The following is a 15,509-nucleotide window of genomic DNA, read 5'->3' as shown; positions in this document are numbered from 1 at the left end:
TTCCCTCCAGCAGGGAATTGTGTTTATTGCTGATTTATGTTCCTGAAGAGCAGACGTGTTCTGGGAGTCCTCCCTGCATAATGGGCTTTTAATTGTGCTTCACTGAATCACCTTGTAAAAAGAAGGATTTACCAGGTGATTCAAAACGTCAGAACTGCTCTGAAAGAAGACAAACCCTGAGCCCATTTAGTCCCCACACTTCTCAACACAATAGAAATGAGAGAAGTGATCTTGGATTGTTTCTACTTTGCTTTGGGCCATAAATGTGTGTCTCAAGTTGCTGGCAGCTGGGCACTGCTCCAGGAGGAATTCTCCAGGAGAATTCCTGAGAAATCCACAGAAATCCAGAGCCTTGTGCTGAGGCAGAGAAAGGAGATTTTTCCAGCTCATGGTCTGAAGGGATCAAGATCTCCATCAAAATGTGTGCCTAGAAAGGGAAAATGGGCAGGGGGAGGACTGGGTTTCCATCCAGGTACTGAGGAGCAGGTGCAGATTCCCTACAGCCCCACTAAAAAATTAATAAATCAATTATTTTTAAAATTTTTTTTCTGTTTTTTCTTACAGCTCCAAAACTTACAAATTTTCAGTAAAACCTCTGTTTATTTGTTTGTTTGTTTGTTTTTTGTTTCTTTTTGTCTCAAAGGGAAACTTTCTGTACACTTCTGTATATTTATTAATTCAGTTTTAATTTCTTCTTGGGTTATTTATTTACAGGTCTAAATTCTGTCCAGTTCCAGAAAAGGTGCAACAGACACAAGCTGTGTGTGGAGGACGCCATCACTTAACAAATGCCCATTACTTATTTTAGCATATTCACTGTTTATTATTAATTCAAACAGAGGATGGACAGGATAAATGGCTGAAACAAGTGGTTATCAAGAGGTGCTATTGGAAATTTTGTGAAAGGTTTGAACAGCAAGGGTTTTGCTGTCTGAAAGCTCTCAGTTTCCAGAAGTGATCTTGGATTATTTCTACTTTGCTACGGGCCATAAATGTGTGTTTTCTTGGTTTCTTTATATTAAAGGAAAATAGGAATTAATTTGAGAGTCATTCCTTTCCACAGGGATGAATATGATCAAAATAAACCTTGACTAGTAGGGAAAAAGCAATTTTACAGAAGCCAGCCAAGCAGGGGGGAAGGTAAATTTCAGATGATGTTAGCTACAGGAGATTTCTGCCACACTGACGTGGCTGTGTCACTCGGAACTGACATTTTCTCCTCCTCCTCACTCTGCTTTATTGTTTCATTAGATTAGACAGCTGGAAACTGAGAGCTTTCATGCAGCAAAACCCTTCCTGTTCAAACCTTTTACAAAAATTGTAATAGGACCACTTGTTTCAGCTATTTATCCTGTCCATCCTCTGTTTGAATTAATAATAAACAGTGAATATGCTAAAATAAGTTAAGTGATGCTGCATCATCCGCATATTTAAAAAATGATGGATTATGCTTTCTTCTGCATTTATCAAAGGGGCATTTTTTAAGTGATGTTGTCCTCCACACACAGCTTGTGTCTGTTGCACCTTTTCTGGAACTGGACAGAATTTAGAGCTGTAAATAAGAAATAATCCAAGAAGAAATTAAAACTGAATTAATAAATATACAGAAGTGTACAGAAAGTTTCCCTTTGGGACAAAAAGAAAAGGGTTTGAAAATGTGTGGGTTTTATAGCTGTAAGAAAAAAACAGAAAATAAAGAAATGATTTATTAATTTTTTAGTGGGGCTGTAGGGAATCTGCACCTGCTCCTCAGTACCTGGATGGAAACCCAGTCCTATCCCTGCCCATTTTCCCTTTCTAGGCACACATTTTGATGGAGATCTTGATCCCTTCAGACCATGAGCAGGAAAAATCTCCTTTCTCTGCCTCAGCAGCAGCACAAGGCTCTGGATTTCTGTGGATTTCTCAGGAATTCTGTGCCCTCCTGGAGCAGTGCCCAGCCGCCAGCAACTTGAGACCTCTTGTCTTTGTTTTTTTAATGCCTTTAGCACCTCCAGATGGCTGTGAGTCAGTGAATTCCAGTGCTGCAAAAATTATCACCTTCAATGCAAGTTAAACACGTTTTGACTCTGTTGCTAATTTTTCTATTTAAGGCTTTGGAGCAGACTGCTAAAACTTGTCCTCTTCCTAATAATTCTCCTTAAATGAAATACTTCAGCCATAAAGCATGCACAGAAGGGCTGTAATCAAAAGCCTTTCCATAGCTGAGTTGTACAGGAAGATATTTCTGAGATGTTCAGGTCTAAATTAATGGTTCTGTCCTCTGGTCAGGCCAGGTTTGTGATTTGGGCAAGGCAGAAATGAAGGTGTTTGATGTTCTTGCTCCCCTGGAGTGGGAGGTGTAATAATTCTGTAATTGTGGTGCACTGGTAAAGGTTTCTGTGTTAAATTTACAAACACCACAGGGTCATTGCAAATAATTCTGTAATTGTGGTGTACTGATAAGGCTTTCTGTGTTAAATTTACAAACACCACAGTGTCATTAGGAACTGCCACGGCCTCTTGTTAGACAGAACAAAAAAAACCAGAAATCTTTGAGCCTTAAAGCCTTGTTTATAATGAATGAAACTGAGGGAATGATCAGTGGATCAATTAGTTTGAAAAGCAGATATCAGGGTTAGTGAGCCCTGGTTTTATTTCCTTCTGGCTGGGGATGGATGTGGGGCTGGGAGAAGGTTCAGTCATCCTGCTCTAGACATCCACAGCTCCCTCCCACAAACTGCTGAGGGCCTGTTTGTCCTGCAGAGGAGACAAAAAATATTCCAAATATTTTAAATTAATAAGATTTAGTTCTCTAATAGCAGCACCTGCTTGCTGACTGCATTCTGAGTAGTCCAGACTGTATCACTCAGATGCAGACATGGATTTTCCAGTCGTGTCCATGGCCCTGGAAAGGGAGGACAGCACATCTGAGCCAGCTTTAGTCATGGAGCATGCCAGGGGTTCATGTTTGCATCAGTGTGACAAGGAAAATCTGTCTCTCAATTAACAGTCTTGAAACTGAAAAATTATTATTTTGTTGGGAAGAACACAGGTGTGGAAAGAATGCTTGTCTTAATGAGCTTATCTAATCTCAGTCTCCTTCATGAGTATGAGCCTGACTGCAAATACTGAAGCTCTTTTTAGAGATAATAGCCAAAAATGCTTCCTAACCACAGGAGGATTTACCATTCCTAAACAGCTAAAGAGCTGAAACTAATCAGAAATATGAAAACTCCATAAAAATGAACATTTTGCAACATGGGTTGTGTTGGAGCTGGAAGCTCCTCTGGGCTGGAGCCAGTCCTTGGCAGGAATTTGTGCAACAGCCTCAGGTGCCACAAACCCTCTGTATTTCTGCAAAATAACTTTCAGATTGTTATAATCTTGAGGTTTTTCTGGGATTTCTCCCCCCTGAGAGCAGGGGAAGGGGCATGCTTTAGACACATGCCCGGGGAGCCCCCAGGGTGTCAGCCCTGTCTCCTCCTGGAGACAGCTTCTCTAAACACTGCGGGTGCTGTTTATCCTCAGGGCCTGGGCTCCATCCGTTTGCCCAATTTATGTTGGGGAGAGACAATAAAACTGCTGCTAACAGGAATTCTGGCTGCACCCACCCCAGACGAGGAGACCCCGGTGTCCCCCAGCCCCAGGTGGGTGGTGGGACCACCCCAGGAGGAGATTTGGGGTTTGTGGGGCTGGAGGGTTTGCTGTGGCCCTCAGCAGCTGGGATGGGGGGACACATCTGGACACTGCAAGGGGGTGATGGAGGAAGGAAATTCCCCATGGGGGGGTTGGGAGGGGATATTTGGGCTCCTTGTGGGACTCAAATATTGCAGGTGAGGGGAAGGAGCAGATGAAGAGGGGCTGGGAAGGAGCAGATGCTAAACCTGGCTGACACCGAGTGCTGAATGGCAAGGTGTGACATCCCAAATCACAGGGACTGAAATCACAGGGATGCACAGGATGGGGAAAGGGAAAAGGAGCTGCTGTTCCAGGGACTTCAGCAGAGTCTGAAATGGCTGTTTAGAGACATCTCACCTCATATTGAGGGTTGAGATCAGCCTGCAGCCCTTCTCCAGCCATCCTCTGCTGCCAGCACTCTGGAGCTGCTGACTTTTTGTAGCTTCTTGGGTAAAGAAAGGAGGCTGGAGGGAAAGCAGTGCCCTGGAGTGCCATGGAGAGATGCTTTGGGACACTTAGCAGGGAGAAAGGATCCTGACAGCATTGTTGTCATCCTCTTGCCTGCACAGCACCTCCAAAATCCAGCAGCAAGCCCAGGGGGACAGAGGCAGTGTGTGGAGGTGGCCAGTGGGAAGGCACTTGGCAGCTGCTTTATTGAGGTGCTGTTTTCTGGTGGGGCTTGTGGGTTTTCAGCATGAGGGAAGAGATGAGAATCTGACTCCATGTTTGAGAAGGCTGATTTATTATTTTATGATATATATTAAAAGAAAATGATATACTAAAACTATACTAAAAGAACAGAAGAAGGTATTTCATCAGAAGGCTTGCAAGGAATAGAAAGGAATGGAATGATAATAAAATCTTGTGACTGACCAGAGAGTCCGAGCCAGCTGACTGTGATTGGCTATTAATTAGAAACAACCACATGAGACCAATCACTGATGCACCTGTTGCATTCCACAGCAGCAGATAATCATTGTTTACATTTCATTTCTGAGGCCTCTCAGCTTCTCAGAAGAAAAATCCTAGCAAAAGGATTTTTCAGAAAATATGTCTGTGACACTGTTTAATTGTTTTGCTAAAGCAGCTGCTTCTGCCTTAATCATTTAGAAGACATTATTGAAGAGACTGATTCTAGCTCATACTTTACCTTGATTCTTTTTCCTTTGGGGCAGTGAGAGAATATCCCATAACACTTCTCTGCCTGAAATCACAGGATCTCTTGGACATCTGTCTTAAGCCTTGTTTTCTTGTTTAAAAAAAAGAGGAATATTTAAAATAATGTAGAGCCCACCAGGACCTTCATCTTCTCAGCAGCCGACACTCAGAATGGGTGAGTTCTGTAAATTTAGAGCACTTTGACAAAATATTCAATTGAGGAGCCAGTGGAGTACTCCAGGAGTTATCATCAGGTAATTTGTCCTGCCTGTGTGAGAGCTACAGCTCTGGACAGGTTTGGATTCCATTCCATTTCATTTCATTTCATTCAGTTTTGTAACCATGGGTAACAGCAGAGCTGACGTGGCTCTGCACTGCTGCAAGGAGGCTGTCAAGGTTGTCAGCTTTTAAAATCAACCTGCTTTGATGACTCTCGTGTTCTGCAGCATTTACTTTACACAGTTTGCCCTGAAAAACCTGTTTAAAAATGACTTTTCTTTTTTTGCAGCATTTGAACTGAAAGCAAGGTAGAAGAAGTTCAAGGATGCCTTTACAAAAGACTGGTGTGTTGCCAGAGATACAAGATCTGGCTTGTTCCAATGCCTTCTCTCTTGCAGGAAAATAAATTTACTTTGTTCTGGCGTGTGTTGGGAAGGATGAGGTTCAGAACAGACTCTTCCTTCCTTCCTAAAGGATTGGAGGAGCCACAACCTCTTGGAGGCTTGGAACATTTGTCACTTTGGAAGTGCAAAGGAGATAAATCTGCCTGTGGTCTGTGAGGTGATGCAGCATTGCCTTCCCCAGGCTCCTCCCAGCCTGAAGCCTGAATTTCTCTGTGCTCTCATCAATGAATAATTCAGGGTGACACATCAAAGATTTCACCTCTGTGGTTTGCAGGGGGTGTGGCTGTCCCAGCCCTTCTCCCCACACCTGAAACAGTGAACACAAGAACTGGAATTGGGAGATACAAACACCTTCCCCATACTATGGAGTTACAGATTTAAAGATTTTTCTTTATTTTTTTTTTTTAATTTAAAAAAGTTTTATTGGACTAAGCCCAAAACTTGTTGTGGTTTTTTTGTTTTCTTGGGGTTTTTTTGTTTGTTTGTTTTTGGGTTTTTTTGGTGGGTTTTTTTGGTGTGTTTTTTGGGGTTTTTTTGTTTGTTTGTTTTTTGTGGCTTTTTTCCCCCTGCATAACAGACATAGATACCAAATCCCCCAGAGCACACAATGCTCAGGAGGGAAAATATTCCCCTATATGGATGGAGGTAAAAGCCAAGTGATGCTCCAGCCCTATCCCCATCTCTCCACTGTGTTCCCTGCCCACTTAAATGAGATCTGCAGGAGTTTTAACACTGGGCACCACAGGATGTGGAGCTTCACTTTCTCATCTGGCCTAAAAGAAGCTGCTGCGAGGATTGAAGCAATGCTTTGAATTTTGAGGGACATTTTCCATAAGAAACTCGCCTTTGTATTAAAAAAACCCCAACACATGGAAGCAGCCAAGCAAAGTTAGTTGGTTGTTATTTCCTCTGCTTCTGTTGTTGGGAATTAATTGTGCTGTGCCTCAGGCAGGCAGAGGTTCCTCGACAGATTTAATCATTCTAAAAGGATGCCAGCAGCAAAACGACAGGGAGGTTCTGCTGTGCTTAGCAGCCAGTAATGAGTGTTGGGATAATTCTGTCTGTGCAGCCTCCTCTGCGTGGGTAACGTGTCCTTACCTCCCCTGATCCCAGCCCAGAATGGGGGGATGAGGAGGAAAAGGAGAAATTTTGCTTCCCTGCCCATCTCCTCCTGTTGGCTTTAAGGAGGGTTCTGGTGCGTGGCATTCACATTCCCTGAAAAAAATCTCTTAACCAAGGGTTTCTCTCCTGGAAAGCTGAAAGGCAGCAAGAGGCCTCAGAGAAAATGAAAACAATCCTTATCTCATTTGCTTCTCCTGTGTTGTGCTCATGTGGAATGTGTTTGGAGATTGTTTACCCACAGGTGATTGTTTCACTGGATTCTGCTGGGAGTTATTTTGTCTCTTTGGCCAATCAGTGCCAAGCTGTATCAGGACTCTGGAAAGAGTCAGGAGTTTTCATTATTATCTTTTTAGCATTCAGTAAGTATCCTTTCTGCATTCTTTAGTATAATATAGTATTCTTTAACATAATACAGTATAATAAAATAATAAATTAGCCTTCTGATAAGATGGAGTCAGATGCACCATTCCTTCCTTCATTGATGGCCCTGCATTTATGATATTGGTGCACTGAAATGCTGATGTTTGTATCAGGAGGCTCATTCCAGCCAGGCACAGCTGCCATGGCAGGGGTGAAGGAACATCTTCACTGCTCAGTGCCACAAATCAAAGGCAGAGAGGTTCTGGTCCACACACATTTCCTGTGTCTGACCATGGATAGCTACCCTGAACCCCAAGTTACCCCTACGAGGAGATCTTCTCCTCTTCAAAACTTGTCACACACAACAGTGACACCTTAAAATGTGACCTTAAAATTTCCACAGGCACTGGAAAGAGCATTGCTATTTTCTGGGCAATGAACAGCAGCACAAGTGACCCCCCTGAGGTCGTTTTCTAGCAGGATCCAGGACTCTGAGCTGCCCTGTTGCAGTGAATCCCTGAGCTCACTCCAGCACTGCGGAGTGCTCCAACACCAAACCCTGGGAAATCCCTCCTGGTTTTCATTCCCTGTCTTGTTCTGAGCCTGGGAAATCCCTCCTGGTTTTCATTCCCTGCCTTGTTGTGAGCCTGCCTGAGCTATCAGCACCACCAGAGCTTTTGGGGAAGGAGGCTCTGAGCCCCCAGCAGCAGCTGAGGTGAAGGAAGGTAAATATTTGAGGGGTCTGCAGACCCCTCAAATACTCCTGCTACCACCCCTTAACCTGGACACTGCCAGGGGCAGGAAGCTGCTTTCAAATTGTGGAGCTCCAGCTGATTTTACAATAAAGCCATTTCTGTAAAATATTGCCTTCTATGGTGTTAAATGAAAGAAAAAACCCATCTGTTACAAAGAAAAAGGAGAAATTTGATTTAAACCTGTGGGGTGGCTGGGGTTTTGAGCAGAGCAATGCTGGGGGCTGTGGGAGCCTGGCACAGGAGCTGCTGCTGCCTCTTTAGGTTCAGGTGTCCCCTTCTTTAGGTGTCAGGGGTGCTGTTCTGTCCCCCTTTTTACATTAGAGTTAATTTACCTGCTCCATTCTCGCAGATTTTGGAAGGATAGGCTCAATGTACCCAAGAATAATTACTCTGTAGTGCCTTTCCCTGAGAGGCTTCTTGCCTTGTGCTTCTCAAATGTCAGGCTGATATTTGGAAGAATAACAGAGGTGGAAGGCTGTGAGTTTGATGGACACCCCTGGCTTGCAGGAGCACACAGTGAGCTGTCTCTGACAGGCTGTGCTTTTGGACACACCACATTTAGCTCCAGGAATCTCCCTTGCTTTGTTTGGATGGAATCGTGTTTGGTTCTAGTTACGAATTCAGGAGCTGAATTCAAGATCCTAACGGGAATGCACAAGGAAAGACTAACAGCACCTCAGAGAGAGATTGGCCAAAACAAGCTGGAACAAACTTGGCAGCTTTTACTCCTCCAGCATTAGCATGGCTTTGGTTTTAGAGCTGTTCCCTCTGCCAAGCATGTGGTTTGACTGTTATTTACTTATTTACAGCTTATTTACTGTTTATTTACTACTTTTCTTCCAGATACCTCGATGGAGGGGTCTCGCTGGGATCTTCCCCAGTATTGAAGTTCAGCCTTTCTTAATAAATGTTTTAACGACTGCTTTTTAACTCTTCAGCCCATCTCTGACTGTAGAAGCATTTCTAGTGCTCACCAAAATGTTTGATTTAAATTAAAATTTGCATTATAAATGGCAAGAACCAGAAAAGCAGAGCCCAAATGCCAGAAGACTTCTACAGGATTCATTTCTCCCTTTCCTCTTTTAAGTCTCATTTTCTTGGGAGACAAAAGTAAAATGATCCAGCAGTTTTGCTTTGGTAAATTCCATTGGGAGCATTTTCTTTGCTCTCCAGTTGTGACCACTGATCACAAAGCTCAGTTTTGACCATTCACATTTGTTAAACTGAAATTAGTCTCCCTCAAAAATGATATATGCAAACCAGAAGCCCAGTGAGGGCAGAAAGCTGCATTCCTGAGCTGAAATATTTATGATTTAAAAGATATCTATTTGATATAATTTTGATATGGGTCCCATTTAAGATTTTAGTATACCTATATTTAGTATAATATTAAGATATTAATATTTCCAGTCATTATTAATATAGTAATAATTTGGTATTAAGATATTAATATTTTATTAATATATCAATACTGTTACATATATTATATTATGTTATGTTATGTTATGTTATATTATATTATATTATATTATATTATATTATATTATATTATATTATATTATGTTATGTTATGTTATGTTATGTTATTTTATAATAATATATTACTATTATTTTTATAATATTGATATATTATTTTTCGGGGGGAGTCTGAGAGAAGCTTGTTGCATCCCACAGGTTTGGCTGGGAGGAGTTTTTCCCTCTGCCTTCACAAAGCTCAGCCTCCAACCCCTCCCAACACTTTGCCATCCTTTCTCCCTGCTGTGCTTTAGACACATTCCCAAACAAGGGCAAAAAACTTGTATAATGCTAATGACAATAACTTTACAGGCTATTACACCCTGCAAAGCTGTGGCTACTGTTTTGAAGACAAAGCCATTTATTTGTCATAAATCACAGTGGTTAACTCAGCATCTCTCCATTCCCCAGAAAAACCAGAATCTAACAGCAAACCCCAATGTAATCGAGCAGAAAAACCAGAATCTAACAGCACACCCCAATATAATCAGGGCAGAAACCCCCCAGTTTTGGAGTCACCAGCCCTGGGTGTTTCTGTGGGTGCTGGCTGGGAGGATGCTGTGCAAAATGACAGGAATTAAATTACTCTGGGTTTGGCATAGGAAGAAAAATGGGAGAGGAAATTTAACTCCTGGAAGGAGGTTTTTCTCTTCTCTCCCTCTCCAGAGGCTGAAGCAATGTTCTGCTTTAAAGGGATTAAATGCTCTCATGTTTTAATGTGCTGTGATTTGGGGCAACCTCTCTGTTTTAAAAACTAGAGATAAAAAGCACATTTTCTTCCTGAGACATCGGGATGGGAACTTGCTGCTGCCACCAGAGGGACTCTGAAATGAGACAGAAAAGCTGAATGTCCTGAAAGCAGACAGAGTTCTGGTAAAACTTTCTGGGGCTGCTCTGAGGATTTCTCTGCATTTTCTGCACCCAGAGCTTGAGGGCTGGGCTCTGCTATGAGCTTTATGTGCTTTCTTCTCTCAGATTATATAGAAATTGTAATATATAAAATATTATATATTTTATATTATATTTATATTCTATTATATATATAATAGAATATATATTATATATTTTCTAAGATTATATATATTCAATTATATATAATTATACATAATAATTATGTATAATTATATGTTATTATATTAACACGATATGACATTATATTATATTATATTATATTATATTATATATTCATTATATTAGATTATATTCAATTATAATATAAAAATTCCATAAGGTTCAGATGGATTCTCCTGCGTCTGGTGAAAACAACCATCCTCATCTGCCTCATAAAGGAGTGGTCTTTGTCTTTTCAAGTAAAAGTGGAAAAATTGCCATTGCTGCAGCAGCTCCCACCTGAGGAGATCCCACCATAAAGGAAGGAGAGAGCACTCAGGATGAAACTGCTTTTCTTTCCCACTCTGGGTTGGGTTTTTTTGGTTTTTTTGGTTTTTTTTGGTTTTTTTTTTTTTTTTGTTATAAACCCCTAAATCCTAAGGGGCACTGGGAAAAACAAAATCTAGTGATTAAATAATTTTCTTTCTTGTAAAGCATGTATGGAGTTTTGCAGTGACAGCCTCTGGCCCAACAAGAAAAAGGCTCCTGCTTTCCTAAAATTTCCCATATTTCTGAAGAAGGAACTGTGTCACTGAGGCTGCTGCAACATTTCAGTTATGATAAAAACACCCAAAGCATTAAGAACCACAGGAATACAAAGATTTAGGTGTGACAAGTGACCCCAGGGTACACAGAACCTGATTTCCTGGAATGCAAAATTTCCAAAATAAAATAGTTTTCAAGGAACTCTCCAGATGTTGTTTTTCAGTTACAGCCCCCCTGACTTCCCTGCTGTTACTCAGCCCTGAGATGCTCCAGATTTACCTGAAGTGACACCAAACACAGAATTTGTAAAGTCCCCTCATCCAGATTGTGGCCATCTCAATTTTCACACACTTCTGTAACCTCTGGGGCTGGGGATATAAAATATTTTTAATCTCATGGCTTTGGGAATCCCAACCCTTCTCAGTGCTGAGAGGGAGAATCACCCTCCTTGACCAGCTGGGCACACTGTTATGGAAATATCCATTTATCTGTGTGCCCCTCCATCACCTCTGGGCACACTGTTATGGAAATATCCATTTATCTGTGTGCCCCTCCATCACCCCTCTGCTGGTTCACGCTCCCACCCTGTGGCACAGAAATCACAGCCACTGCTGGTGACACTGAGCAGAGCAACAGAATCTCCTTTTCACCTTTTTATTTTCCCAGGCAGAACTCCTTTTCAGCTTCCCCCTCTTATTAATAGCTGTGGGTTTAGGCTGCTCAGCTTTTAATTTTTTTTTCTTTTTTAAAGTACAAAGCAAAGTCGCTAAAACACTTTTTGATCCCTGTCCTGCTCATGGGATGCAGCCATGCCTGGTTCTGCCAGGACTTCTGTCCAGACACACTTTGCACGTGACATTCACACTCCAGCCTTCCCAAAATGCCTTCTGAGTTCAGCCTTATCTTTTTAATTCTTATATGGGAGAGACTTCCAGCCTCGGAAATGGGAATCGAAGGGAAAGTAACGCTGAGTTTGGAATTAATAATTGAGCAATCAATTAAGTTCTGAAAAGTTGTTCTGAAAAGTTGTTCTGAAAATCTGCTGAATCCTGCTCTCCCTGCCAGTTCCCACCATGACTTGTGTGTTATTCCTCCTGTTTCAGAAGGAATGGATTACATTCGGACTGTTTATGATGCCCAGCTTGGAGTCTGTGCTGCACTGGAATATGACAAAGTGATCACAGGTGTTTCAAAGACAGCTTTGTGGTTAAAAGCAACATGGGCAAGGTGAGTTCCTCACTCCCCTGCTCCAAGAAAGCATCCCAAGAGAATGCTGACTCCAGCACAGAAACACCTTCATCCAACCTGGGAAATTTTCTGCTGGCTGAGTGCACAGAATCCAGTTTCTGTGCCTGTTCCCTGCTCTCCAGCCCTGTCTCTGCTGTTGGCACTTGGTGTCTCTGCTGGGGCACAACCAGACCCTAAAGTTTGGTGTGGGACACGAGAGGAGCACCCAAGGACAGGGGAATGCAGCACTGCAGGGCTGGAGGGGGACTCTGCTCAGGCAGATGGGGGCTGGAACAAGTAATAAATAATAAAAAAGAGGAAAAGACAGCTCCTTACACTGCTGCTGCTTCTGAGGGCATCACCAGCAGCTGTCAGGAGTTTGTGCAACTCCTACCATGCTTTGCTTATCCCCAGAATCTGTCCCAGAACAAGAAAAAAGAATATTGACCCCAATTTATCCCCCCAGCTGCAAACTGCTATTTTCAGCATCTGCCCTGATAAAAACTCCCCCCTGAGCTGGGTGAAGAGACCAGGCAAGGGCAAACCTGAGCAGGGTCCATTTTTAATAAGCATTTATTTATAAACTGACACTTTACAATTGTTTAAGTGCTTACAGGCATCTCCAGGATCTGTGCTGAAGATTTTACTGTGAGATGCCAAGCAGGGAGAAAATGAGCAGAATACATTGAGGCAAAACATTGGGTTTGATCAAATGTCATGAAAAAATTTGTCTCTTTTATGATGAGTTTCATGGTATAGGATTCAGTCATTTCTCTTAGAGCCTCAGGTCTTTGAGTGATAGGATTATAAATAATTTTTTATTTCTTCCAAGGTAAATTTGCAGGTTTGTCAAGCTCTGTTGACTTTTAAGAAAAGGACCAACTTTTAAACTTTTTTTCAAGAAGAAAAAATCAGTGGCAAATTCAAACCACCTTAGGTAGAAACCTTAAAAAATTACAACCTTTTTTTATTTTTTTTAGGCAATCTTGTGGTTTCTAACAGCTTACCTGGAGGTTTTTGAATGCTTGGAATTCAAAGTGCTGCTGCAATGAATTTTAAAATAGAGACTTTAAGCTTGATAGAACAGTAGTGCATCATAATGTAACGGGAAATAGGAAAAGGGGCTTTAAAGTCTCTTTACAAGTAACACACAGGGCAAACCCGAGGCTGGCAGCTCAGTTAAGTGATCCTGGGCCAATTTCAGATTTCTGCATCTCTGACCCAGCTGGAGCCCCAGGACAGCACTGAGAAACCACACGAGAGAAAAACGGTGTGCAGGGCTGGAGCTGAAATCAGCCAGGTGTGAAAGCAGTTCATGGCACAACCTTCAGCAGAACATCCACCTCATCCTCTGCACCCCAAACCCTGCAGGGCCATTTTCAGATTTCTGCAGCTCTGACCCAGCTGTAGCCCCAGGACAGCACTGAGAAACCACATGGTGTGTGGGGCTGGAGCCGAAACTCAGCCAGATGTGAAACCAGTTCGTGGCAGAACCGAGCAGAGCATCCACCTCATCTTCTGCACCCCAACCCCTGCAGGATTTGTCCCAAACAGCTGCTGGCTCCTGGCAGGACCCCCCTCAACATCCCTCAGCCAGATGGAACTCCAGACTCATCAGCAGCACTCGGATCCACACAACTTCTTGCCCCTCTCCAGAGAGAGAGCACCGAAAACGAGTTTCCAGAACCCTTCAGGGCCAGGGGGTCCCCACAGCCCTACCTTGGCCGGACGCTCTGCTGCTCTCTGCGTGTTGGCAGCGCCTCCTCTTCCTCACTTGTCCTTGAGCGTGGCCATGCCCAGCGCCTCGGAGCTGTAGTCGTACTGGTTGCTGGAGGACATGGAGCGACCCCAGGAGCACTGCAGGTTGGAGCCCCTCTTGCGGAAGGACGACGTGAACCTGTAGAAGTTGCGGTGCCGGTTGCGCAGGTACTCCCGGTAGTTTTTGGTGAGCAGGGTGTAGAGGAAAGGGTTGATGCAGCTGTTGCTGTAGGTCAGGCAGGTCACCAGGTAGTTAATGCACTTCTGGGTTTGGGTGGTGAGATGCAGAGAGCTGCTGTAGAGGCGAACCAGCTGCCAGATCCAAAAGGGCAGGAAGCAGGCCCAGAAGACCAGCACGATGCTGAAAATCATGATGAGGACCTTCTGCCGGGGGGACCTCTTACTCTTCTCCTTGTGGGGGGGGTTCCTCTGGGACTCCAGGTAGGTCCTGGCCAGGCGCGTGTAGAGGAAGCCGATGATGATGCCCGGGGCCATGATGCTGGTGCTGAAGAGCACGGTCAGGTAGGTCCTGTAGGCGTCCACGCTCCAGGTGGGCGCACACATCCTCTTCACCTTGCCCTCCGCCTTGCCCCCCTCGGTCAGCGTGACCATCAGCATCATGGGCAGCGTGAGCAGCAGCGACACCGACCACACGGCCCCCGCCGTGACCTTGCGGTAGCCCCGCGACCGCTTCAGGGTGTCCAGGGGCCGGGTGACGGCCAGGTAGCGCTCGGTGCACATGAGGGTCAGGGTGAAGATGCTGGCGTGCATGGTGAGCAGGTCCAGGCTGAGCAGGATGCGGCACCCCAGGTCCCCGAAGTACCAGTCCTGGGCCAGGTAGGTGCAGACGATGAAGGGGATGGTGGAGAGGTAGAGCAGGTCGGCCAGGGCCAGGCTGACGATGGAGCTGTACATGGGGGCGGCGCAGCGCGCCGAGTGGCACATCACCACCAGCGTGTAGACATTGCCGGCCACCCCGGCCACGTACATCACCGACAGCACCGTCCCGAAGGCCGAGGGGATGAGCAGGGGGCCGCTCCCGGGCGCTCCCCCGCCGCCCGCCGCCGCCGCCGTCCCGTTGTCCCCCGCCGCCGCCGTCCCGTTGGGCTCCATGGGCGGCGGCGGCGGCCCCGGCACCGTCGCACCGGCCCCGGAGCTCCCGGCCCCGGCGGCGGCCGCTCCGCCCCCCGCGGGAGACAGGGCGGGACCGGGCTGCCCCCGGGGGAACGGGGGGAACGGGGGAAGGGCCGCCCCCGCCCCTGCCCCGCCGGGGCTGCCCCGCTCCGAGCCCGCTCCGAGCCCCGCCCGTGCCGGACCCGCAGGTGCCGTCCGGAACGGGAGCGCTCCGGGGAGAGCGGCGAGAGCGCCGGGCGGGGACCCTGCGGAGAGCGGCTGCCGAGCCGGGAACGGGGCTCTGTTCTCCGGGAATGGGGCTGTCCCAGCCGGGAACGGGGCTCTGTCCTCCGGGAACGGGGCTCTGTTCTCCGGGAATGGGGCTGTCGAAGACGGGAACGGGGCTCCCCGAGCTGGGAATGCGGCTCCCGGAGCCAGGAATGTGGGGCCCGGAGGCGGGAACGGGGCTCTCCCCGCCGGGAACGGGGCTCTGTCCTCCGGGAACCGTGCTGTCCCAACCGGGAAAGGGGCTCTCCGAGCCGGGAATGTGGGTCCCGGAGAACGGCAACGGGGCTCCCTGAGCTGCGAATGGGGCTGTCTCAGCCGGGAACGGCGCTCCCCG

General features: G+C 45.6%; 1 protein-coding gene across 1 annotated transcript; it reads right to left on the bottom strand.

The window, feature by feature from the left end:
- Positions 1 to 13,786: 13,786 nt before the first annotated feature.
- LOC102073950 (urotensin-2 receptor) lies at positions 13,787 to 14,990 on the bottom strand. Its single transcript, XM_026797685.2, has one exon. It carries the CDS (start codon positions 14,885 to 14,887, stop codon positions 13,787 to 13,789), a length of 1,101 nt encoding a protein of 366 aa, XP_026653486.2. The 5' UTR covers positions 14,888 to 14,990.
- Positions 14,991 to 15,509: the final 519 nt, after the last annotated feature.

The sequence above is a fragment of the Zonotrichia albicollis genome, chromosome 19 (genome assembly GCF_047830755.1).
Source record: "Zonotrichia albicollis isolate bZonAlb1 chromosome 19, bZonAlb1.hap1, whole genome shotgun sequence".
Taxonomy (NCBI): Eukaryota; Metazoa; Chordata; class Aves; order Passeriformes; family Passerellidae; genus Zonotrichia; species Zonotrichia albicollis.
The sequence above is the reverse complement of the archived record's forward strand: the minus strand, read 5'-3'. Positions and strand labels throughout refer to the sequence as shown.

What these genes read in the sequence shown, in the direction of transcription:
- LOC102073950 (XM_026797685.2), bottom strand. Translation starts at nt 14,887, where the DNA reads ATGGAGCCCAACGGGACGGCGGCGGCGGGGGACAACGGGACGGCGGCG.